This window comes from Ixodes scapularis, unplaced genomic scaffold, assembly GCF_016920785.2.
Source record: "Ixodes scapularis isolate PalLabHiFi unplaced genomic scaffold, ASM1692078v2 PGA_scaffold12__126_contigs__length_90152505, whole genome shotgun sequence".
Lineage (NCBI taxonomy): Eukaryota > Metazoa > Arthropoda > Arachnida > Ixodida > Ixodidae > Ixodes > Ixodes scapularis.
The window spans coordinates 12,228,953-12,253,484 of record NW_024609838.1 but is presented as its reverse complement, the minus strand read 5'-3'; the positions used below and the strand labels follow the sequence as shown (position 1 = coordinate 12,253,484).

General features: G+C 47.9%; 3 protein-coding genes across 6 annotated transcripts in view; 1 reads left to right on the top strand and 2 right to left on the bottom strand.

Moving 5' to 3' along the window:
- The first annotated feature begins 1,870 nt into the window (after positions 1 to 1,870).
- Positions 1,871 to 11,002, top strand: LOC121835265. 3 transcript variants are annotated; one of them, XR_006077511.1, is made up of 7 exons: positions 1,948 to 2,189; positions 2,757 to 2,907; positions 3,544 to 3,678; positions 5,208 to 5,405; positions 6,698 to 8,408; positions 8,493 to 8,544; positions 8,650 to 10,996. XR_006077511.1 is itself a non-coding variant. In XM_042289264.1 (5 exons), the coding sequence occupies exons 2-5, from the start codon at positions 2,775 to 2,777 to the stop codon at positions 7,810 to 7,812; spliced, it is 1,581 nt and encodes a 526-aa protein (XP_042145198.1). In that variant the 5' UTR covers positions 1,871 to 2,189; positions 2,757 to 2,774; the 3' UTR covers positions 7,813 to 11,002. The 3 variants fall into 3 exon arrangements, 1 of the variants encoding a protein (XP_042145198.1); XR_006077510.1 differs by having other exon boundaries at positions 8,493 to 10,996; XM_042289264.1 differs by having other exon boundaries at positions 1,871 to 2,189; positions 6,698 to 11,002.
- A 195-nt stretch (positions 11,003 to 11,197) lies between these two features.
- LOC121835264 lies at positions 11,198 to 17,498 on the bottom strand. The gene is made up of 2 exons (XM_042289263.1): positions 17,033 to 17,498; positions 11,198 to 15,939 (listed from the first exon to the last, which is right to left on the bottom strand). The coding sequence occupies exon 2, from the start codon at positions 15,929 to 15,931 to the stop codon at positions 14,501 to 14,503; it is 1,431 nt and encodes a 476-aa protein (XP_042145197.1). The 5' UTR covers positions 15,932 to 15,939; positions 17,033 to 17,498; the 3' UTR covers positions 11,198 to 14,500.
- A 1,166-nt stretch (positions 17,499 to 18,664) lies between these two features.
- LOC115322442 (rho family-interacting cell polarization regulator 2) overlaps positions 18,665 to 24,532 on the bottom strand; it is a 45,886-nt gene continuing 40,018 nt past the window's right edge. For both annotated transcript variants that reach the window (XM_040211579.3, XM_040211578.3), the window contains exons 19-21: positions 24,024 to 24,107; positions 21,642 to 21,735; positions 18,665 to 19,986 (exon numbers count right to left, since the gene is read on the bottom strand). In XM_040211579.3, coding sequence (XP_040067513.1) covers positions 19,913 to 19,986; positions 21,642 to 21,735; positions 24,024 to 24,107 — 252 coding nt within the window. In that variant the 3' untranslated portion in view covers positions 18,665 to 19,912. The remainder of the gene's footprint in view (positions 19,987 to 21,641; positions 21,736 to 24,023; positions 24,108 to 24,532) is intronic.

The window sequence follows — 24,532 nt, the reverse complement described above, 5'->3', positions numbered from 1 at the left end:
ACATGCCAAACTCGTCACTCCCGTTGCTTTTTGGCCAACTTCGACAGGTCATTACTTTAAAGCCCATTATAGATATAATAATATCATTATGATCTGTCGACTAGTTGCTCCGCTACCTTCACGTAAACGTTGTAAGAAATAACAAATGTTAAAAGTTTGAGGTCAATTTTCTCAAAAACCCCATTTTTGTAAATTTTTATTTTTTCAATTATTTAGACATATCAGTCTAATGTTATTCTAATGTAATTTAGAAATGTAATATGTTGGTTGTATGTCCTCTGTCTGAGCCGCAATCGCGTGAAATGTGTGAACATTTGTTATTTTTCACGTTTGCGTGAAGGTAGCGGAGCGGCTACTCAGCAGATCATAATGATATTACTATATCTATACCAGACATGCTTAGGGGTTTCTATAGAGCTAAAGAAATAAAATGTACCTTAAAGGGGTACTCCGACGATTTCTTCATGGTCCCCGATTTGCTTGAAATTTTGCTGCGCTCACCAAACAACATCGCTAAAATAGTATCCCAAATATTAGGTCAAAATAATTTTTTTTTCACGAAGTTATTAAATTTACAGTTTTGGTTCTCACCGTGTGTTTCAAACTGAAAGTCACTATTGGCAACAATGAAAAAGTGACGTCAGTGGAAGGCAGGGGTTCACTTTTTGGACTGTGGAAGTCGTTCCCAACCACTGATGGTTAATATAGTACATAATTCGTCAATTCTTGACCGGTATCCAAGCGTGCGAAGGCACAAAGATGCATCACTCGGCGTGCCAAGGAAGCTTTGATCACGCCGCGACACCGGCGACACGTTTTCGACGAGTTGTACCTTTTGATACGGCTTCACGCACATTGCACTCGCTAAACACATTCACACGGCGTCGGTTCTTGGTCGGTATCCAAGCGCGCGAAGGCACAGAGACACGGCACTTCGGCGTGCCAAGGAAGCTTTGAACACGCCGCCAGCCCTTCCTTTCGACGCGTTGTGCCTTTTTCCTGCGACACTGCACTTTCGTAAAATTTTCCACGTATTCACAACGGCAAGTCTCAACAATACACAGAGTCTTCAAAAAACTTCTTCGGCGAATGACGACGAACGAGTAGCAAACGTGTCGTCAGCACGCTGGAAAACCGCAGCAAAGGCTAGCAAAAACGGCAAATCGTATCCCAAGCGAGTGAAGCCCGGTGGCTTCACTTGCGGGAGCGGCAAGCGCGATCCAGCAATTGTCATTGAGATCAGTGTTCCCAACTGATTCGAAGCAGTTTTATGGTGTCAAATGAACGCTTTGGAAGCTCGCTCCAGTCCGCGCGCTCCAACACGGAACTAATGATTGGCATATTCTATTTGTTAGACTGCTCGCTCGATTGGCAAGCCGGCCCGCCACTGACGTCACGGCACTGAAAAGTGCGGGAATATTTGAATGTTGGGTTTTGCATCATTTTCATTTGCCGATTTCATAATAACTATTATGAATTTCGCGATACTAAATAGCATACCAGAAAGGGTAAAGGCCGGGGAGTCAGAAAATATAGTTAGTTGAGGTAGCTAAAAAGTCGCCGGAGTTTAAAGGGATACTACAACGAAATTTCGGCGCTCATTTTTTGGTCTATATGTGTTCAAAAAAGCACCATCAAATTGAACATACCAATATCTCGTTAAAAAAGTCACGAAAAGGAATTTTAAAACGAATTAAACGATTAGCAAAGAGCACCTGGTGGATGTCGCTAACGCCTCGCTTGTAACGCCCGTCTAGCAACCTTGGCAGCTAGTGACGGAGGTTGTCTCGAATCCGGCCACGACGAGAGAAGAGGGGCAGGAGGAACTCCCCTCTTCCCGAGAATACCTTTTGTGTGTCGCAGAAGTCGCTATAGACCATTTGCAGTCCTCCCAAGCGCCCCGGCGCGCGCGCGAGGAATCTTGGGATCGGTGTTCTGTCGGCCCCCGTCGTCTGGCTGCTCTCCGTTGGAATCGCATCACCTCGCTCTAGACATACTTTTCATCTTCGTTGTTTATACTTAATAATCCTCTTTTTTATCTACTCCAGTGTATTTTTCTTGTTCATAAGTGTATCTATTTCGTTCAGCGCTTTGTATTTCTTCTGTATATTACGTGTTTTTGTGCATATTCCATCGTTTTCGACGCGGCCGTCGACGGACACCACGCCGCTTCGTTCGCCGCTCCCGGGGTGAGTACTGACTGTTGCCGTTACGCTCTATCCCGCTCCTAGGCCGTTCATTTAACTCGTGTGCGGTCGCGAGAGAGCAGTTTCGAACATCACTACAAATGTCACCGCTGTAAGCAGAGAAATAAAGTAGTCATCACGAAGCGAAGGCCGACATGCCTTCGCTTCGTGATGCGCTCGCCCTGTGAAATGTGAGCGTGGGATATCGAGTACTGCTTGCGTGCTCAACATTCGGGACGGTGCTTTGTCGTTGCGATCTTTTTGCCCTTCGGACGCTTGCGAAGCTGTACCAGCGGTCGGCGTGCCTCGGCAGCGCTCGTCAACAACCGTCCGCGCGGCGTCACTTTTCTCGCGTTCGCTGACCGTCCGCGAGCGCCGGTGATTCATCGTCGCGGCTGGTATGCGTATGTAGTACATCGCATAGCTTCACAATCGCTCTTAACAGCGGTTGTGAGTTGAGCGGGCCCTTAGCAAGCGAGTTATGTCAGCAACTGCAACTTTGAAACTGATGGTCACTTCACTTATTTATTTCACTATTCGAGATGTCAGCTGAATGTAGTATCTTCTTAGGTCACCCTCAGAAGCCACATGACGGGCGGTACAACCTGCTGTGTACCGGGCTGTGCCCACACCACTCTCACTGCCAAGCATGTGTCCTGGAATCGCTTTCCGAAGAACAGCCATCTACGCAACATTTGGGTACAGCGAATCAACAGGAAAGGTATTTACCATATTTTTTTACTTGTTATCTACACTTTCCTGACAATGATCAGGAAGGTACAGTGTGTGTACTGTCCGACGTGGCCCAAGTCATTTTACCCATATGTACAACATACCTGCGAAACACATTTTTTTTAAAAATAAAAATAGCATTCATTATTTTTGACCTATAAGTGCAACATACGACTGAAACAAAAAAGACAATCTCAAAGAATCCCAGATGTTGCATGTGCCCTTTTCACTCTCTTGGCCACTTCCACCTGCACCGACATACCAATATTTGATTGCATCGCAGGAATGTCGCTTCATCTCACTACCCTACAGCTAAAGCAAAGATACTCTCACAGTGCTTCTATCATTTTCAGCGTGCATCCACTCCAGGTTTGTTAGGCATAAACTATGTGCTTGTTCTTAGTGCCCGCTGCACAATGGTACTGGAAGTGTTTAGAAGGCGGTGGGGTGACGATGGGGGAGGAGGAGAACTGAATTCTACCCCCTTGCCCGGATAGTTTACTGACGCCCCTGTTCAGACGCCACGGCTGCTGCATCCATTCTTACCACTGAGATTGAGTTGCACTTGCTCCAAAGTTGAATGGGTGAATCTTAATATGGTGCTAACTGCTTCTTTTGCATGCAGGTACCACTGGACGGTTCTCTCTGTGGACGCCAACCTCTGACAGCAGAATATGCGGCGCTCATTTTAACGAAACTGGGAGAAAGAAGTACGAGGACAAAGCTCCCCGGTTTTTTCCAACCAGGACATTTCCGAAGTGTATGTTATTTGCCTATTTTTGTTTCTTTCTGCAATAGTTGTTTTTCCCTGCTTATATTCTTGCTTGTGATCACTGTATACATGGGTCGTTTCTCACGTGAGCTACGTCACTGCTGGTGGCGTCTGGTGATTTGTGGACAGCGGTGCTACCCAGTGAGCATGGCGAAATACGTGACCTACGGAAGCAATCATCGCTCTCATAGAAAAAGACGGAGCTTCAAGCAATCGTAATGTCAGATTTTGTAGAGCTGCAGACATAATAACAATGTTTTGTCTGAATACATGAGATCTCTCAACGGCTAGACGACGCAAATGGACTGCAATCGAAAAGAGGTTTTGCGACGTGCGGTTAAGTAGCATCAAGGATATCACTGAAACTGAAAAAGTATAACATTCTCGTCCGTCATTAAATTTGCAGTGGGAATAGGTGGCATATAAACCTACTGACTGCCTTTTTCAAGGATTTGGCTTGGCTTAGCTAGCTTGCTGCTCAAGGCACCAGGGGATGTCGCTCTGCTGCCTTCATCTCTGATGGCCCCAAATGACAGCTTTTAATCCAGCTCTCTCGTTGTGGAAAGTAGTGAAGGCTCTGCATGTTTCCTGTCGTACATTGAAGTGCCAGCTCATCTCGACTCTAAATAACAGCAGTGTGTTTGAACGGTACCAGACGATGCTTCTTTATATTTCCGACTGCTCTATCTGACACAGTCGGTCACAATGCAAGAGGACTTCAGCGAGCTGGAAAACACTCTCTTAGCACATAGAAAAACATAGGAGAAAATGTACCAACATGAATTCTAGAAATATTTTGAGCGAAAACTGACGTCAGGTGCAAGGACTCTATAATTACTGTCCACCGTGTTTGCTTGACTAGGCAGCTTCCTAGTGACCATTCAAGCAGATAGAGTTGGACATGCCTTGTCAGGAGTTTGCGGTCGTAATATGCTTGAGCCAACTGCTTTGTAAGAAGTTGCAGCTGTGCATATCGTTCGTGTCACAAATGGAAACACATATGAATGCGGAAATATAATTATGTTTAATAAAGGGCCCTTTAGGCAAGTATGGACAGCCTAAGATGGCACCGAATATAGTCGATTTCACAGTAACATGGCAGGTGGCAGACTCTATAACCCCTGTGAACTGATTGAAGTGTTGAAGTCAAATGTATGTGACAGCTCTTTACTAGAGAAGTGTACTCTGATTGGCTCGCTTGGGACAAACCTTTTGTTGTGTGCCAAACTATGTTGAATAAGGATATAAACTTTGTTCCCTTCTTTTATACGCCGGTGGCTGTTGAATGCACTTCGTCTCAGAAAGAACTGCAACAATCGCTATTTGGCTACAACATTCCAGACCAGCTACCAAAGGGTAGAAACAGTGACCGCTATTGATCCAGCTGAGCTCTTGGTTGTTTGACATGTTATGTGCTCCGTACAGTGTAAGCTGTGCCCTGTGCTAGACAGAATTCCAGCCGGTATGTAATGCTTATAAAATAATTGCGTGAACAATTGCCTTATCCTTGCCTGCAGATGTTGCGGCCTGCCCAAAGGTCCCAAACATGATCTGCGCAAGGAAGCGCCATGCGCTGCAGCCGCTGCCGGCCTACTTTCTGTCGGACCTTGACCTGGCACAGACCGTGACCCTGCCTGCTAGCCAGGAGCCAGCACAACCCGGCAGCCCCTTGGCCTCCGCTGGTGCCCCTGACACTGATGATGTAATAGCTAGCGGTAAGCTCCTAACATTGAGCATCAGTGTTGCTCGTCTGTTTATTTGGCATCCCTGTCAACTGTGCAGCAGTCCCGATAGGTGCATGGAACACTTACATGCAGTACGTCGAACTTTACAAACTGTACTAACTCAGTCACCGCTGGCTATAGCACGCAAGTTGTGGCCGTTCCATACTCGCAGCACCATATGGCACGGTGCACTCTAAGATACCGCACATGCAAGGTACCCGCGGAGTTGTTCTTTCAGATTGCGGTCACACCCTCACTTCATTGTCTGCCAGGTACAAAGGAGATGCTGCCACAGCCCTGCTTGCATGTTATTTGCCTCAAGATCCAGATTGAAAAGTGGGGACACATGCTTTTGTTTATCCATTGTTTCCTACAAGACAAGCGGCGATTCTCTGGCGTCCACAAAAAAACCATCCCCACTTTTGTTATGGAGCACGGGCAAGGCTATGCATGCTCTTAGAATTCGCAGTTGACTCCAATGCATGCGCACGAACGCTGCACCGGAGCCTCTCAGGGCTTCGAGTTAGCGTCCGCAGCATTCTCCGTGCTCCAAGTAAGTGTAGAACAAAGCTTAGTTCCGCATTTCCCCGCAGCACCCCTGACGATCGGATCTCAAGGCGAATAGCCAGCATTCCCATTATAGCTCCTTCGTGTGGAACAGAGCAGCATTAAAGAGGTCATAAACCGACTCAGTTACTTCTGCTAAATGCTGCTGTCGCACAATAAAGCTTGAGAACAAGCAATATTCTGCTCTTCCTCACAGCCAGGTAAAATAATCACATGATTACTGTTAGGGGTTAGCTGCTACTGTTGGCGCAGTGATTAGACACAAGCCCAAGCCCCAATAGTTACCATGGCATTGATTGTAACCAAATAGTCAGGTGCTCACTCAGTGCTTGGGTCCAGTTCATAAGCCGTCTGTATTCAAGTGTCGTCACCCTGGTGTGAACCCTAGGCTTTCTCAACATTGTGATTTCTGACTGTAAATTAGCCTTCTATTCCTCAGAATATAACCTTGGCAGGGGAGCCTCTGGTTTGTGGTATATAGATTATTATATAGATTATATTTGTGCTACAGACGTCAGTATGCTTGTATGAGGTGCAGAACATCCAAATGCATATCGTTTCTTGGCCCCTTTAACATGTGATGCTTTTTTTGTATGGCACATGATATGCTATTTGGCAGAGCCAAGGCAATTACAAGGAGAAAGCCTAGTTTTTTGTTTTGATATTTGACTGCAAAAATGATGTGATATTTATTTTGCTATCTCCCCATCTGGCAGACCACCAGTACAGCATCACAGGATGTATCGATCAAGCCCTGCGTGATCGCATCAGGCAGCTAGAGGAGCTCGCTTCTGCAAACGAGAAACTGCGCAAGGACAACGACCGTCTACAGAAAGAAAATGAAGCTCTGCGGAAGAAAGTAGCCCATCTTGAGGAGATGTATGACAAAGCAGAGGAGGTCATCGATGCTACAATCCCCTTTCAGAACTTCACGCTCACAGCCGTGCAACAGGACCCAAAGAAACTGGCCTTCTACACGGGATTCGACTCCCTGGAGAGATTTCTCGCCTTTTACAAGTTTGTTCAGGCAGGTTATGAAGCTCACAAGGAAAGTCAAGGTCCGCAGAGAAGGTCACCTTATCTATCCATGGATGATCAGCTGCTGCTCGTGTTGTCCCGCCTGAGGGTGGGACTTTTGGAGCAGGACCTTGCATACCGGTTTCGTATCCACATCAGCACAGTCAGCCGGGTGTGGACATTCTGGATTGGTTACCTAGCGGACTACCTTGCTCAACTCAACTACTGGCCGTCGCGACAGGTTGTGAACAAGCACATGCCGGAGTGCTTCATCGAGGCGTATCCATCGACGAGAGTCATTCTGGATTGCACGGAAATCTTCATCGAGACACCTAGCGACTTCAGGGTGCAGAGTGATACCTACTCAAGCTACAAGTGCCACAACACTGCCAAGGGACTGCTGGGCATCACCCCCAATGGGTTCGTGTCGTTCGTGAGCGACCTTGCCCCTGGCCGCGTCTCTGACAAAGCCCTGACCGCATGTTCCGGGCTATGCAACCTTCTTGAGCCCGGAGACTCTGTCATGGCGGACAGAGGCTTTTTGATCACTGAAGAGGTCGAAGCTGCAGGGGCTAACCTGAACATTCCACCTTTCCTTGGGGGAAGGCTACAGCTCTCCCTGGAGGACGAAGCGAAAACTAGGGCGATTGCGAAGGTCCGGATCCACGTGGAACGAGTGATTGGACAAATGAAGTGTTTTCGAATCTTGAGGGGTACTTTCCCAAACAGTATGAGCAAGAGCCTGGACTCTATCTGGAAGGTCTGTGCTTTGCTGTGCAATTTCACGAGAGAGCCACTGCTCAGTCGAAGCTAGAGCTGCAGTCTTGTGGCTTCGTAGATGGTCGTGGAGAAAAAAGAGGCCATATCTCTCTATCTAGCTCACTTCAGCTCCGGCAACTTTTTGTGCCCACACGCCCTCATGACCCATGACGACCATTAGCACCGACTACGGCCCTCGGGACTTTCCTCTACCCAACGAAATGGACTCACAACCCACCGAGGCCACGCTGGCTTCTCCCGCTGTCTGAAGCTTACCGCTCAATGCACCACCCACAGCCGGTGCAACCACTCCTGCCGTCACGTCGCTTCTTGATGCACCACTTGTTGCCGCGTGAATTCAACCTGCGGTCTTTACTCAGAATCCATTCTCCATCCTCGGCGACGATGATCCCGAAAGCAAGTTGTCGCCCCTCAACAACAGTTGCCACATCCGCACTGCCGCCAATGAAACGAAGCGTGCTCGTGGCATTTTTTTCTTCGGCGCCGCTGCGACTAAGCTTACCACCTCACCCCGGTGCATCCAACGTGACTCGAACCCTGACTCGTTCCCCCTGGAGGACGGATGGCATCCTGTCTCTCGCCGACGTAAGGCGGCCCCGCCCGCGGCGCCTCCAGCAGCATCGTTCTGCAGTGAGTTCTCCCACACTGTCATTCTACGGCCGGCCAAACCATGCCGCATCATGGACGGGGTCTTTCTTGCCATTGACTCTGCAGTTGCTGCACAGATAGACCTCAGGTCTCCTACACCATTGCAGCCCCCTACCAAGTGAGGTACCTCGACTGCAGTAATCAACTTGCAGTTGATGCTGCTTTGTCTCAAGTGTGCGATGCATTCCTCAATGTAACATACATCCCGATCGGCACTCTGCAGGTCTCCGTGCAAGGCTACGAGGCCATTCGCCGTGGCCAGGTTCGCGGATTCATAAAAAAAGTCTGGCGACCTGGATTCTGCGTCCTAAAAAACCTTCATTGCCGGAAATCTGCTATCCTCCAGGCCGGTCCTCTCACAAACTCTGGGTCGGCACTCATTACATTCGACGGCACCAGCCTCGCGTTGCCCAGTGCCCCAACAGCACCCAAGCCAACGGCACAACACAGCGTCGTCAGTTGCCTTCATCAACATCCAAAGAGAAGCCGGCGTCACCACCAGTGACGCCTGAAACTAGCTCCTGCTCAGCAAGCTGTGCTGTTATCTGCGCCCAAAGCCCTCATCGCAGCACCGAGGTCTGCGAAGCAGAAGACTGACTCCCGCCCGGTGCTCGCCACAAAACTCCTAACGCCGGCACACAACATCACCGCCGACCTCACACAAGTCCCAACATCAGAACCGCCTCGGACCACCTTCGCAGAATCAGCGAGAGCTGTCAACAGCACTAGTGAGACGCCTGCCCTACTTCCGTCAGGGTCAGACTTTACTGGCTTGCAACAACAAATCACCCTTTTCACAAAACAAATGCTGGCAGCCACGCAGCGAATTCCGACGATGCAAAACTCGCTGTTTACTCTCGTGGATACCTGCACCCGTGCAGTAATCGGGCGCCTCGCGATGCAGGGCATCATTCCGTTCGGCGGCCCCCCACTATCACCACGCAAACATGGTTAGCGCCCCCAGGATTGTTCAGTGGAACTGTTGCTCGCTTAAACAGAAGAAGGCAGACTTCATCGAAAAATTTTATCTTCACTCGTCATCCGACATGGCCGCTGCGTTTGCTCTACAAGAAATCAACGGCCCCCTCCCTTCTTTGCCACAGTACGATGGACTTGCTCCGAACATTGAGACTAGTGCCCCCTTGCCTTGGATTCGTTCCGCCCTGTACGTTCATCGATCAGTGTGCTTCACTCTTCTCGACACCTCACAGAGGTGCTCTGCAATGACCAGCGTTACGGGTTGCCGCCAATTCCTCAACGGCCCGTTTTTCTCTTCTCTGTCTATGTGGCTCCAGACACATCGCTAAACCGCTGGACAAGGCAGCCGCTAAACATCCCTTTTTTTAAGCACTTCGCCCGTCTTTATCCAAAAGACGACGTTCCCGTTTGCGGTGATCTTAATGCCAAACACACGCATGGGGCTACGACATTGACCTTCCCCACGGCACGCGGCTTCTTGCAGACCTCACAGGGCTGAAACTTTCGTTCCTCAACATCCCAGACACCCCCACACGTATCAAACAATCCTCCCAACAGCAGGACACCTGCCCCGACTTTACCTGTGCTCGTTACCCTCGACGCTGGAGATGGCATGTCGCCGGCGACCGCCTCGGCGGTGATCACCTCCCCATTATTTTACGCTACGACTTCCTATCCGCAACCCTATCTCACTGTCGCGCCTGCTGCGACACATTCTTCACTAAGTGGGACAACTTCCGAGCAGCTCTTTCTTCTGTCATGGAACTTGCTGGCTTTTCCGACATTATACAAGCTATCCAGTCCGCCCACAAGTCTGCCACAAAGCGGCTAACCGTACCGGACGATGCCGCTTTGACGAGCATTTACTTACTGGACCGCCGCATTCACCTGTTGGCCTGTTACCGCCGTTCTCGCAGACCACGACGACTCCTCAAACCTTCACATAAACTCCAAAAGACTATCTCGTGCTACACTTCGGAACTCGCTTCCAACTGCTGGACTTCCCTGTGCAGATCCATCTCCGGCAATAGCCATCTTTCGAAAGTTTGAAGGCTCCTCCGTTCTCTCCTCGGGGACCACAAACCTAGGCAATTTGCTGCCACTGTTGCCCTTCGCAAAGGTGTCTCTCCCGAGGAGCTAGCTGAACGGGCCTCGGACGTCTTTTTTCCGCAACCAGCGCAACATGACTCTGGATGCTACACTTGTGTTCACCCTGTCACCAAGCTCTTGGGATGGATTGCCCGTTCACCCTCCACTCGCAGTGCACCTGGCCCCCAACAACGTCACAGTCGGGCAACTTCAGAACCTCCCTACGGCACTCAAGGAAACCATACTCGCCGAGATCAACCAGGTGACTCCAGACTACTGAAGCCCCAGGAGTCCCTGATCGCTGCCACTTGTCTCATTCGCCCTGGAAGCTCCCGAGAAGATTAAAAGCTTTTCCTCTTTTTATGCCCAAACAGCAGGGCAGATATGGTGGCCACTTCTTTGGTCGTTAAATAAATGTTTCAAAGCAAAGGTAGATGGTCATGATGAAAGAAATCAAGGACGTTAGGATTCCTGTCAGAAGTACTCAACGCAATAAAATGTTGTCCAAACTTGCCAGGTTTTAATTTTAGATTGGTTGCACACTACACGACAGAGTAGCGAGCATTTGATTATTCTTAATTTTTAACTAGGACTGATTAAATTAATTTCAATACTTTTGGATGTTTTATTTTAATACACACATATCCTCTAAAAAGGGCGGAAATGTAGTGGTTAATAAAGAAAAATAGACGTAATGGTGGGGCCACAGTCGACTCCTAGCAGAACTGTTTGGTGGGGCAACAGGCAGACTGAGATTAAAGCCCCTCTATCCTGGGAAAAGTGGCGCCATTCATTGTTGTGGAAATTCTCGAGACACGTACCGTGTGCCACTTCTGGGAAGGACATGGCGTCTGAAATCTAGCTCAGTGCTGCGCTGTGTCGCCATGATCTTCCCAAGGGCTGCATGTTGCACGTGCCTCGTGCATCGACGCACTTTGCGCTACTTTTAAAACATGAAGGGGCTTTAACTGAGATGCCATTGCGTGTGCCACAGGCAAAAATTCAAGATGTTGAAAACAAGCTGTTGCATTGTAAATTGTGCGAATTACTAAAATTCTCCGTCAATATGCCCCAGCAAATGAAGATTAGAGGGTTTACAGATTAAACCAAAGGAAGATGTCTGTCACCCCAGAGGAAGAACATGTGGGGACCTTGACGTGCAACCAAAATTTCACCATCAATAGCGCTGAAATCAGTAACGACACTACCGTAAACCAATTTTGCTCCCAGGTGGGCCGCCGGAAGCGGCGTTGGTAGCCACAGCACATGGTCGTTGTTGGAACTTTCGCGCATAATGCAGAAGAGGATCATGCCCTCTTTAGGTGTCACACGCTCCCATACCATCTTTAGTGTTTGTGTGTATGGCGCGTGCTTTGGACGGTTTCACAACTGACGACCACGCGCATGCTAGGCTGTGAAGATTACACGCTGGGGCGTGGGTTTGTAAACAATGGAAAAGTGTATGAAATTTAGCATGCACAGTGCACAAACTATTTTCAGTACACAAATATTGCGACTACTATATCGGACAGAGGTACGCGCTACAGTTTGCAACAAATTCTTGTGCCGACATGAGCAGTCTGAGGCATTCCAACTACTTGTCATGACAGCCACTTTCAGTTCACAAAAGTTGGTTTATTATATGTTCTCCAAGTCTTTGGCATTAAAAATGAGGTTGATTCCTTTGTGACACTGCCGTGCCGGGCTGTGGCCGGCGGTGAAACTGCACAGCCCACCAGCGACGGCAAGCAACCAACTGAGCGTCCAGAGCTAGGAACCAAAAGGCACCTTTATCACACGAGGCAATGGCTTTTTACACAAGACGTGGGCACAGTGTTTGCAACCCGATTACCGAAAGTGTCCAAACTTGGCACTAGCACCGCCCGCAAAATCCCCCCTTTAGAATGTTCAAGGAGAGTATCGGACACCTTGGCTGTGAAAAAAAACAAAGTTTTACAGATTGAGTCTCTTGGGAGCGACCACTTGTCTTCCAGAATGGGTTGAGTAGTGTCGGCCCGTACCATCACCACGAACACGTGGTGGTGATGCTGGACGAGGCACATCACGATGACGCGAGTAGACAGGTCCACCTGAGGCCGAACCGTCGACGGAAGCTAGGGGTGACGCCGGCCTCGGAGAGACACAACAGCACCTGCCGCAGGCGTTGGTCATGTTCCTTTTTCGTTCTGCCGAAGACTAGGATGTCGTCGACCATGTTGACCAATCCGTCTAGGACTTCCAAGATCCACGCCACCTGTCGCTGGAAAAACTCAGGGGCCGACGTGATGCCAAATGGGAGTCGGCAAAAGCAATAACGCCCATACGGCGTAATGAACATCGTAAGCTCTTGAGAGTCCTTGGAAAGCTTGACCTGATGGAAGCTTGAGGTAACTTTGAGCTTCGAGAAGACTGCCGCATCGCCCAGAAGTCCCAGGACTTGATCGACGGTGGGGAGCACATGACGTTCTCTCGGGACAACTTGATTTAATTTTGTAAAGTCGATACAGACACGGTAACCTCCCGACGACTTTGGAACCATGAACAGTCCAGCGTCCCGAGGTGTGGGGTTGGTGACACGCCGAATGGCTCCGTCTTGCTCCAGTTTGGCCAGTTCTGTTTGCACCACCTCGCGCAGGGGTATCGGTATGCGGCATGGAACACTAAGTGAAAACGGAACCGCATCCGGGCGTAGCCGAATCTTGTACTCCTCCTTGAGCGTGCCGAGACCTCTGAAAAGTCCCTGCGGTGCCGGCACTTTCATGTCGTCCAAGAACTTTACCACACCCAGAGCCTGGATGGCTGGGAACCCGAGCAGGGGCATAGAGAGGGACTTGATCACGTACAGACGCTGATGACCGGTCTTGCCTCGCCACAGGAGGGTAGCCATGAAGTACCCAATGACTTTTAGCGACTGGTCTCCTGGTGCTGTCAGCAGGTCGTCGACCTTGTCCAGATGATGAGGTAAGTTCGGGAAGGCTTCCGAAACAGCAGACGCCTCCGCGCCGGAATCTACCTTGAATATCGCCGTGTAGTTGTCGACATTGACCTCAACGTACTTGGCCTTGGCCTTCTCAGTCTCGAGGATTGCGTGGAGCGGTAAGGAACGCCACCTTGCTCTGCTTTCGTTTCCGAGCGCAACAGACGTCCGCGAAGTGGCCCTTCTTCTTGCAATAATTGCACAGAGACTGCCGAGCAGGACAGTCTGAGCGTGTGTGGGGGGCCCGACTGCAGTAGCTGCAGGAACCTGGGTCGTTATCGCCAAGTGAAGACACTGCTGATGCGTCGTCTGACCGTTTTGTTGTCTTGCGTTGGTGCGTCGGACCATGACAAGACTTGGTGGCGTCAACGTTGACGGTGACCTGGACACTCTCGACTCCCGCGAGCAGTTTTTTTCTTTTTCGGCGTCTTCGATCTGCCTCACCTGCGTCCACGCGTCCTTGAGGCTGAGCTTGGCTTTCCAGCAGAGCTGGCCGGACAGGCGTTCGTCGCAAAGACCAACAACGAACCGGTCGCGAACCAGGCGTTCTTCGACTTTGGGGGACGGGTAGTTGCACCACTTGACAAGCTTGCAGAGCTCGGCGTAGTAACTGTCGACGCTCTCTCCCGGCTGCTGAACCCGCTCGTGGAACCTCGAGGACTCTTACACCTCGTTGACGGGGTACAGGAAGTGTTCCGAGAAGCGCTTGACCACCGTGTTGTAGTTGTTCAGGGAGGCGGCGTTCAAGCCGAACATGTCGAGAAGGACCCGAGCCTCGGGGCCCATGCAGTAGAGAAGTGTCCGCACCTGAATGTCCGGTGGTGCTTGGCGAAGTACGGAGGCATAAGCGTACTCCTCGAGTTGCGTAAACCGGGTAGGCCAAGAACCGGTGTTGTCGAAGTCGAAACCAGCAGGCTGACGTACGGAGCCGCCCACCCACGCGGGCAGTGTTTGCAACCCGATTACCAAAAGTGTCCAAACTTGGCACTAGAACCGCCCACAACAGACACTACAATTTTATGATCAACACTCAGTCTTTCCGATATTTAAAAAAAAAGTCTGTCAGGCGTGGCACCATAACGTTCACCCAGAGTGCCTCATCAAAGGGCACCCGTGTGACCCAGCAGTCTTTCGCCCAGTCAACAACAAGGTCACACCACTCCAGTCCTGTGAGCGCAAGTTGTCCTGTCACCTGGTAGTAGTGCTTGTGCTTTTTGTCGACACTCTTGTCCGCATGGATAAACTCCACAAACCCTCTGCTCATCACCTCCTCGAAGGTCGTCAGGTTCGCATCTATCGCCCGTGACACGGTCTTCACTTCGACTAGTCCGTACTCCTGTATATCTTCGTCCCAGACCAGCCCGTCTGGTGATGCCCCCAGCATGGGAAGGCCAGGGTTGATGCAAAGGCCAACACTGAAGACTTGGACCTTTTGCTTGGCCTTGTAGCGCTTCAGAGCAGCCGCCTCATTCTGAAGTCCCGCCCTCATGTGACGTGTCGTGCCATGTCCGCCCGAGAAAATCGTCCTGAGAAACTTTTCGTTCACGGGTGCTTGTCGTTTGACGATGTCTCCGAACTGTGATGCCGTGATCCTTTTCTCACGTTCCGTGTGCCACAGCATACTTCTGCTTTGGCCACGTGTCTGTTCCTCCAGGTGCTGAGCTTGTGTAAGAGTCAGGGTGCATGGATCGCTTGGTGGCATCTGGTGATTCCAGCACTCTTTTATGGGCAAGCTGATCCGTGCTGCAGAGGCCCCATCATCCGTGTTCGAGTGCTCCTGAACCTTCCTTGGCAAGGGTGTGAAGGCAGCTTCTTCCATCACGTCCGCAAACATTGGGAATATTCCCTTCTCAATGAAATCTGTATGCAGCCTCTTGACGGTTGCCTGCGCCACGTCCACATGCACTTCCGTGGTTTTTCTCGCACTCTTCGCCTTGTTGCTAGAGTCGTGCTTGACGAATTCTAGTTCGTTGAACGACACCGTACTTGCACCTCTCTTTGAAGATGGGCCCCACTGCCTTGCTCCCTCAGTGCAGGCCAGAGCATCCGGGATGTAGGACCTTCCCTCCCTTATCAGGTCTAGCATGTGCCAAAGCAGTGCTGCCACATGCTTGCACACACCGCCTTGTCCAGCCTTGCAGGAACAGGAAGCCTTGCTGACCTGCCCATCTTGGCAGAGCACAGCATGCACTGCGTATCGCTTCGTAAGGGTCATGGAAGCCTCCACGTTAGCCTTGACAATTGTCTCTGATGCACTTGTGGTGTGGAGGAAGATGTTCTGCACTTTGTGGGCCTTGAACATTTTGTAGCCAGAACTTGTGTGCTTCTGTGCTCCAGCTGCTTGGCCATGCCCTTGGATGTGGCTTTCCGAGAATGCGGAAGGAAAGTCCTTCAGCTGCTTGGTCCAAGGTCCTGCTGGAAGTGGTAGCTCTTGCGGCTCTGGTACATCCCGTGTCGCCATAGCCTTCCCTGAAAAAAAGGCAGCTCAGTCAGCGTTTTAAAAGGAGGACGGAAATTTGACCAACACAGTTTTTTAATGGGTTTGGTGTTGTTTTGACAGAATTAACCTAAACTTGCGAAGTAAGAGTTCATCTAGGGTAACAACCCCTCAAAAAAAGCCTGCTGTAAACTTTGTGCTAAAAAAAGAGCGTTTGCTATTAGGCAAACATGCCAGCTTTTGTAATCTACAACTTCTTGTGCACTTTCGAACATTACACAGTCGAAGGAGCATTCTGAAAGCAAGCCACGCACTGGCATTGGGGACAAGCATCTCCAGTGTCACTGAGCTGCTTGTTGCTGCTGCCCTGTCAGTGTCCATGATATAGTGCAGCTCTGAATACGAAGAACGCGTTTTGACCATAATCCGTTTCGTGCCAGCAGCATAAAGCTGCTGGCACGACCGTGAAGTGTTGTACAGGAGTGGCAAAGACACTCCAGCTTTCAATGCGTCAGTGTTCGTCCAAAAGAAGCAGTTCGCAGAGCCACTAAAAAGTGTCTAGCATTTCATATGCACGCGCTTGCGTGAAAACGGGATGATCAATAAAGATATGCACTCGCGGGACGCTGTGTTAGCGCGGTTCGCAGGGGCAATCTTGCCTCACCACAGTGAGCGCGCTAGCTGAACTGTAATTTCGATAAACAATGGAATCTCCCCCATACTATGCATAAAACGCAGTCAGAACCCCTTCTCCCGCCGCGACGAAGAACCGAACGCGAAGGATGTGATGCTGCGCGGACGGTTGTTGACGAGCGCTGCCGAGGCACGCCGACCGCTGGTACAGCTTCGCAAGCGTCCGAAGGGCAAAAAGATCGCAACGACAAAGCACCGTCCCGAATGTTGAGCACGCAAGCAGTACTCGATATCCCACGCTCACATTTCACAGGGCGAGCGCATCACGAAGCGAAGGCATGTCGGCCTTCGCTTCGTGATGACTACTTTATTTCTCTGCTTACAGCGGTGACATTTGTAGTGATGTTCGAAACTGCTCTCTCGCGACCGCACACGAGTTAAATGAACGGCCTAGGAGCGGGATAGAGCGTAACGGCAACAGTCAGTACTCACCCCGGGAGCGGCGAACGAAGCGGCGTGGTGTCCGTCGACGGCCGCGTCGAAAACGATGGAATATGCACAAAAACACGTAATATACAGAAGAAATACAAAGCGCTGAACGAAATAGATACACTTATGAACAAGAAAAATACACTGGAGTAGATAAAAAAGAGGATTATTAAGTATAAACAACGAAGATGAAAAGTATGTCTAGGGCGAGGTGATGCGATTCCAACGGAGAGCAGCCAGACGACGGGGGCCGACAGAACACCGATCCCAAGATTCCTCGCGCGCGCGCCGGGGCGCTTGGGAGAGACTGCAAATGGTCTATTGCCCCCCTACAAGATTATAGAAGATTAACCCGTCACTCAAAATTTGTACAAAAGCAGCCGCTTCGGTGGCTGGAACGACTAGGCCATCCTCTCGACGTCAGCCTCGCCGTAGCTTTGGTCGTCTTGAGACGACCTACGTCACGATTGCGTTGGATGTCACGTGGTCTCCGCTGGGCCTTCTCCGAGCGCTTGCGAAAGTGGGCCGTTTATAACGAAAAATACAGCCACCAGACTCAAAATACAAACGTGCGATTGTCATTTACGGATAATGTGGATCATATTCAACCTATTTTTGAACACGACGGGAATATTTCAAATTTCGTTGAAGTATCCCTTTAAGGACAGACAAAGTAATGATCTGCCAAAGTATATGCGATCTACTACAACTCCCTATTGTGCACCCTTTGCCGACGGGCGTTAACACCCTAAACTTGGTGTATCTGCACGGGGACTTTCACATCCGAGTAGGTTGTTGGTAGGCACTGAAAGGAATTTTAGGTTTTCACTCTGACACATATTTCCAGGCTCTCTCGCTCCATCTACCAGGGTTGACTTGAGCGAGCAGGCCAAATCCCCCAGAGCACTTGACGGTGCGCTTATCAAATCTTGCTACTTTGGGCCGAAAAAATTTTCCCACGGCGGTTTTTAGGAGCCGCCGCCTGTCTTACGGGTGGGCAATATTGAATCCACTATCTAATAAAGAAAACAAATTTTTCTTTCCCCACAACTGTTTGCACCGCCTACTTACTTAAAAAAAATTACCATAAGAGTTTTTGGGGTAAAAGACAGTTTGGTAGAAGTCATTCCAAAGAAAGGCTTCTTTGCGCTTCACGGACCGGGAAATTTTCTGCATAATCAGCCGCTCCACAAAATACACAAACAAGTGTAATGAGGCCACCTGGTGGCAGCTACTTCAAAAATATTGAATTTAAAACGTAACATGGTGTACAAAAACCCAATATTGTATTAATGGTACAGAAAGGTAATCTTACCTTGGCTGTTCTCACAATGACAGAAAATACACCATTTTCATGGGAGAACACTCGATTCACCATTGCAACTTCCTATTCCTTGTCTGTTAACACGCAGTAGTATGATAAGTGCCGAAAATGTTGTAATCTCACAAACACCTGCAGCACAGGCACTAGGCTTTGGAAAACAATGTGCTCACTCACAACTTTGTCTTCATTGTAGACATTTGTGAGATGGAGTATATTCACCAAGTTATACTTTTTTTTTTCCCCCCTCGGAAGAAAGTGCGGGGGGGGGGGGGGGGGGGGGGGGGGGGAGGGTTGAAAGAATCAACAACACATTTTTCGTACATGCACCAACTTCTTTTTTTTTATTTAAAAATCTGCATTCATTATTTGTTTTCAATCTTGCAAAAAGAAATTTGGCAAGTGTTTACATTGTAGCTGCAACAAAAAAATCAAAACGACGGAAAGCCAACTCTAAAATCAATTTCCGCAGGAAAACAAACAAGGAAATAAAATCCAAACTTGAGCCAAAGTTTAAAAAGCAACAAGCTTTCCTTTCACATACATATGTATATATATCTGGAATGATATTGAAAGGCTAAATCCATTTGACTAGACAGCGATATGTCCTCCGTTGCTGCAGATATCTCCATTCGAACTTTACTATGGAAGTTCCGAGGGAATTGCACTCAAGTTTGCCCACGGCAATGGCACGCTTGTTGAAGAAGCTCGTGGTTATTATCACGTCCGCAAAGGGACTTCATCGGTAGATAAGTTACGTACGTAGCATCAGGTCTTGCCGACAGAGAAATTGCGATAAACGGCTCTACTGCAAAGTATGAAACGGCTCTTTTGTGCACAGCACCGACACACGATGCATGCAAATGTGGGACAAAAAAAAAATCATTTATGACGAAAGAAGCATACACTCATGTAGAGAGGTACCCCTATTTTTTTCTAAAGCGATTGAATTGCTCAGTAGAGTCAGTGACAGGCTATGAACCCAGCAGAAGCTCTGCCTCCAATACGTATTCTTTGCCTTCATGCCGGGCCTTGGTTGTGAGCACGACAAAGGGTTACCAACGGCAGATAGCTTGTGCTTGAGGCAGACCATCTTACATGGTTCTTAACCTGTCACCATTTATAAAGATGAAAACAAAAAAACAAAAAAACATTAAAAAGATTTTGCAGAAAAAAAGATTTTTTTTCCACACTATCACAAAGAAAACAATGCTAACCCCTAGCTAAAAATAATATATACACAAAGGGCAAATAGAAAACAAGTCCAACTTTTAGGAACTGCAAAGTGGTGGATATGTGGAGGGGAAAGAAAAACGGAAAGGTCCACCGTACGTTGGCGAAGTGGGCTTGACGTTAGACTCGGGGAATTGGTTGCTATCTGTCTCGGCTAGTTTTGGCTACACGCTAAATCCGACTCCTGTTTTTTGGTTCAGAAGTACCCGACTAATGCGTCGCTACAAACCCCGGGGGAGATGCCAGGGAGACGTTGCGAAGGGGCGTTTTTGTTCGTGGTACATTTTCGTCTTCGGTTTAGCTTTCTTTTTTTTTTCTCCTTGTCGTTTTTACTTGACGGTGAGACCTTGGAATCCGTGCACGACCAGTTGGGACTGTTGGAACTCCCTTCGGCCGTCCTCGCCTGAAACGCAACCACAAAAATAATTGGAAACTTCAATAGTGCGCTAAACACAAGATGGAAGAACGTGCTTTTGTTTAGGTACCTAAAAATCTTGGGATATCTTTCCTGCCGCAAAAATAAACTACGTAAAGCTGAATGCTCAGTCTTCGCCCCCAATGTAGCACTAGTGGTTTGAACCAGGTGCCAAAGCTTCAGAACTTACAAATAAAAAAATATAAAAGTGATTTTAGAAAAAAATTTATTAAAAAAATGGCAGTTGACGAAGTCCTTAAATGCATGAGGATGAATCGCATGAACTGCCAGAAAAAGGCCCCATTCACCCAATGAAACTTTCAGAAAATCACTCGAATCTTTTGAAAGAGACAGTAGTTAGCTCTGAAACCTTGGTTCTGGTCCAAACTACTAGTTGTGACTGTTTGGGCAGGGGATGAGCATTTGAAGATACAGTTAATTTTTGTGGCGAAAAATATATACATTTGTTGTTTTTTTTGAGGGGAGACACAACAATTAAACGCAACATTTGTTCGGATCCTCCGCAGCATTCTTCAGCAATGCACTTGCACCGACAACAGCGTGCCTGACCAATTCCACCAAAATAAAAAACCATCGCAAATCTGATAAAAAATAAATTAATAAACTGCCAAAGGGTAGTGCTAGTTCAGAAACACGGCTATACAGTACTGACAGCCAATGCAGAAGGGCAAATCAGGTCACGAGCGTCTCATTATTTGCTGCACAGCCCATGAGACTATAGCACTCGCTGTTGAGGACGCCGAAGACAAGTTAGAAACCGTGAAGCATGAACCTAGCTAGTCAGTGACTACAGTGTCGCTTCAGAGAAAACATGTTCAATGACCTGGCACTAAAGGAAAACCGACACATCAAAATCATAATTTTTTTTATGATCCGGAACGATTGAAAACGATGCCGGGACATTACCCTCAAAATTCGAAGCTTGGGAATTCAGTATTTGTGAAGTAAAAAAACAATTTCCAAATGCCGAATTCTAAGTTCCCGCGCGATTCGCGCCAGTGCGTCGACGCCAAATATTGCGGAGTCCTGCGAGTTGACTTTTTTTCACGACTCCGGGCTGTTGCCACCGCGACCCGCAGCGAGGAGGTGAGGAGCGGGAGGTAAGGGCGCCGGTGGACCGAGAAAAACCAGTTTTATTCCGTGCGAGCGGTGCCGCCTGCCCAGGTGGCATGTTTTTCGAGGGATCATACAAATCCAGGAGGCGACATCACATCGCACTCCGATTTTTGGCATTTCAAAAAGAAGGGCCGTAGAGTGCATTCGCAATTGCGTTAAAAAAAACATGCTTTACGATTGCCGTTATTAAATGTCATAGAAATGTCGCCTGCAAAGATTCTAAATTTCATAATTTTCGACATCACAAATCAAAATCGGCGAGGAGCGGGAGAGAAGGCCGCCAAAAATAAAAAGGGGCACGCGCGCGCGGGGGACTTTTTTAATTTTTTTGCAATGCGGTATTTTTTTGCATGTATATGACTCCGATTTGCATCGTTTTAGACAATAAAAAAATTACGACCCTTGGGGTGTCAGTGCCCCTTTAAGCAACAAACTTGATATATACATATATATTATTTTTTTCCTCAGTAAGATACTTGGAAGAAAAGAGGCAAAGAGGAGCTCACCAAAAGAGAAGAGCGCTTCTTTGGCTTGCTGTCGCACCTTGGCCACCTCGTCCGCGTACGACAGATGCACCAGCTCCTCCATGTACTCGTGGGCCTGCACGAGAAACAAACAAAAATTGCAACTAAAGCACAACAAAACAACGAAGACACACGTCTCATTAATCTGTTCACATGTTTTATGCTCGTATAGAAATAATAAAACATGTACATGCACTCGCTGCACCAAGAAAATCGAGCGTGCGCCAGAATGCAATCCTATTGTGTATCGCTTCGGTGTGGCAGACGACGGAAAATCGTCTGCTACCGATCTGCTACGAGCTGCCACTTGCACGAAACGGAACAGAAGGTCAGTGGATCTCCTGTTAGAAATCGCGTCCCACGAGACACTGGATCGAATGCGAACTTGAACTGCGACTTTCTGCTACTTCATGAAGGGGGCAATTGACAACCCACATTTTTGCAAGTTTTGTTGCCGTACAGTCGCTGAAATCTACCCACTAGTAAAAAGGCTTGGGACAAACGCTTCGGCGGTAGCAAGATCTCTCTCACGGCCGTTTAATAAAGTTTATTATTTTTTTTATTTATTGATTTACTATGCTGTAAACAACTTCATTTTCGCAAGGACCTAATTTTCACGAATCGCCTACAGTTTGCGAGAAATAGGTCCCGCGAACAATTCCAAAACTTCAGATTTGACCTAAAACGTGAAACATTGATCCCGCAAAAAATAAGTCCTTTACAGTACTTATTTAAATCATTTAAGAATAAAGTTTATTCTTTCTCTCTCTTTCGCTCACAAATGTACGGGTGAAAAGTTACTGCTCAAAATATGGCTGATTGGGGACTCGCGAGTGGACATTTTTTAAAAGAAAGCTCGCCCGGCAGAACCTGTGATGCATCCAATTAGTGGCCTAAAGTGCTGAACATGACGATTTTAATTAAGGTTTGGGTAAAATCTCAATGTTTAACATTTACCTATACCAGTTACATCGCACCCTCATTTTTTTTTTTTTTTTTGATCGAGAAAGCTCTTAATTTTGCCGCTCTTATTAAAAATAAGAGCTAACGCAGCTATATGCGACCAAGGATCAAAAGCGAAGGTGCCATGCTTTTAGTGGTTTGATCAAGCTTTTCCAGGAATAAAATCAATGATATTTTCTCCAGTGTACAGTTGTCATAAGAATTAAAAAAATTGCACACTTTTACTTATTTCTTAGTTGTTTTGTTGTCAGCTTGTGGCGGAAAAGTGCCTTGTCTGTAAATATCTCCACGACAATCGAGTTCTTCAATTCATTGCAAATATCAACATTGCAGCAGTCACACTGTTTCGTGTTGCCGCCTGTCATGTCGAACAGCAGGACGCTATTTTCTGTTTGAAGTTGGTACTCTTGCTACAACATAGATGGCGACAGCATCAGTTTGCACTCGGCAAGTTCGTTGAGAACCGGTTCTTCCTGCGGAACTCCGCGAGTGTGATGCATTCTGGGAGAGAACTTGCATAATGCTAGTGCAACAAACTCGCTATAAATGACCCACCAAAAATTTAAAATTATTTACATGCATTTAGCATTTAGGTCCAATTTAATGCAGTTTCGACATTGGCCTCTATACACTTGACAGTTATAGCAATAATGCTGTAAGAGAGCTATAAAGAGCAAGCCATGCATACCTAGAACACAGGCTTGGATACGCTAGAAACACCAGATCCCCGCCACAATAATTTAGGTTTCTGTGCCAACGAAACATCTTTCAAAAATATTCTCCGACAAGAAGCTCCAGAACTGGATTTCCAGTTTATGGATCAAGTTCACCATTTGGCCGTTTCTGCCTAGGAATTGTTTTGTCTCATTAAAATCCCTACGTAATTCTTTCCTACAAACTGCAATTCTCCCTGCAGTGGGCAGAAACCGCAATTCCCCGTTTCAGAACAGACCCCTGTTTTTCCCCCTTGCTGTTGTTTCAGGCGACTGCTGTTAAGCGACCCGGCTCATTTTAGTTTGACGTAAATAAAACGTTTCAACAAGTCAGAAACAATGTTTCTCTCTAGAAAAGCATACACTGAGTTGGTTATGCACAGCGAAACAAAATCGGCGCACAAAAGACGAGTAGAAGATACGAATGAAGTGGGCATAGTTTGCGTTTCCTCTACTCGTTGCTCGTCGTCTTTACGCGCAGCTTTCGTTTAGCCGTAAAATCTTCCTAGTTCTCACATTGTCAAGCAGCTGCTTCCAAAGGTAGAGCTCAAAAACTGAAGCCAAGCCTGTTCGACTTGGTTAAAGTTGTCTTGCGTGTCTTGCTTATGCGCTTGTGAGTCTTGTGTGTTCCCTTGCTTTGTCCTCGTCCTTTGTGCGCTGTTATGTTACACATGTCTATCCGACTCACTTGGAGGAGGGACAGTCCCTTGCAGCAGCCCTGTCGCGTCAGGGCAGCCTCCGCTTCCAGACCCTCGACCAGGGCCCCGCAAACCTTGAAGCAGAAAACATACCAGTGATTACCCTGACATCACAATAGCATCAACATTAGCCAAGCCATCTCAAGGAGACGAGACGTTTATGAGTGCATACATTTTTTATGAAAAAATTACCCCACAAATTTTTAGCAGTACAGAAAAAGATCTAGCTCCTAGTATGTATAAAACTTTGTCTTCAGACACAAGAAGAAACTGGCTGCAAGGGGCTTTTTCTGAATCCCTTTTCCTCGGTTACATGCAGCGACGACGGGAGACTCGAAATATTAAAAAAGCAAAGAGCCATCCGTGGCACATTATCAGTCATAAAAATATGATAGAATCGGCAAAAAATAGTTTTTGTATGCAAATAAAATACCAAAACCCCTCAAACTGAGAAAAAAAATAAAGACAACGGAACAAGTGGTTGCAGGAAGTGAAGCAA

Excerpts from the sequence above, each read along its gene's own strand:
- LOC121835264 (XM_042289263.1), bottom strand. The coding sequence starts at position 15,931 with ATGGCGACACGGGATGTACCAGAGCCGCAAGAGCTACCACTTCCAGCA.
- LOC121835265 (XM_042289264.1), top strand. The coding sequence starts at position 2,775 with ATGACGGGCGGTACAACCTGCTGTGTACCGGGCTGTGCCCACACCACT. Across the intron at positions 3,679-5,207 it reads AACCAGGACATTTCCGAAGT|ATGTTGCGGCCTGCCCAAAG; the intron begins GTATGTTATTTG and ends CCTTGCCTGCAG. Across the intron at positions 5,406-6,697 it reads TGATGATGTAATAGCTAGCG|ACCACCAGTACAGCATCACA; the intron begins GTAAGCTCCTAA and ends CCCATCTGGCAG.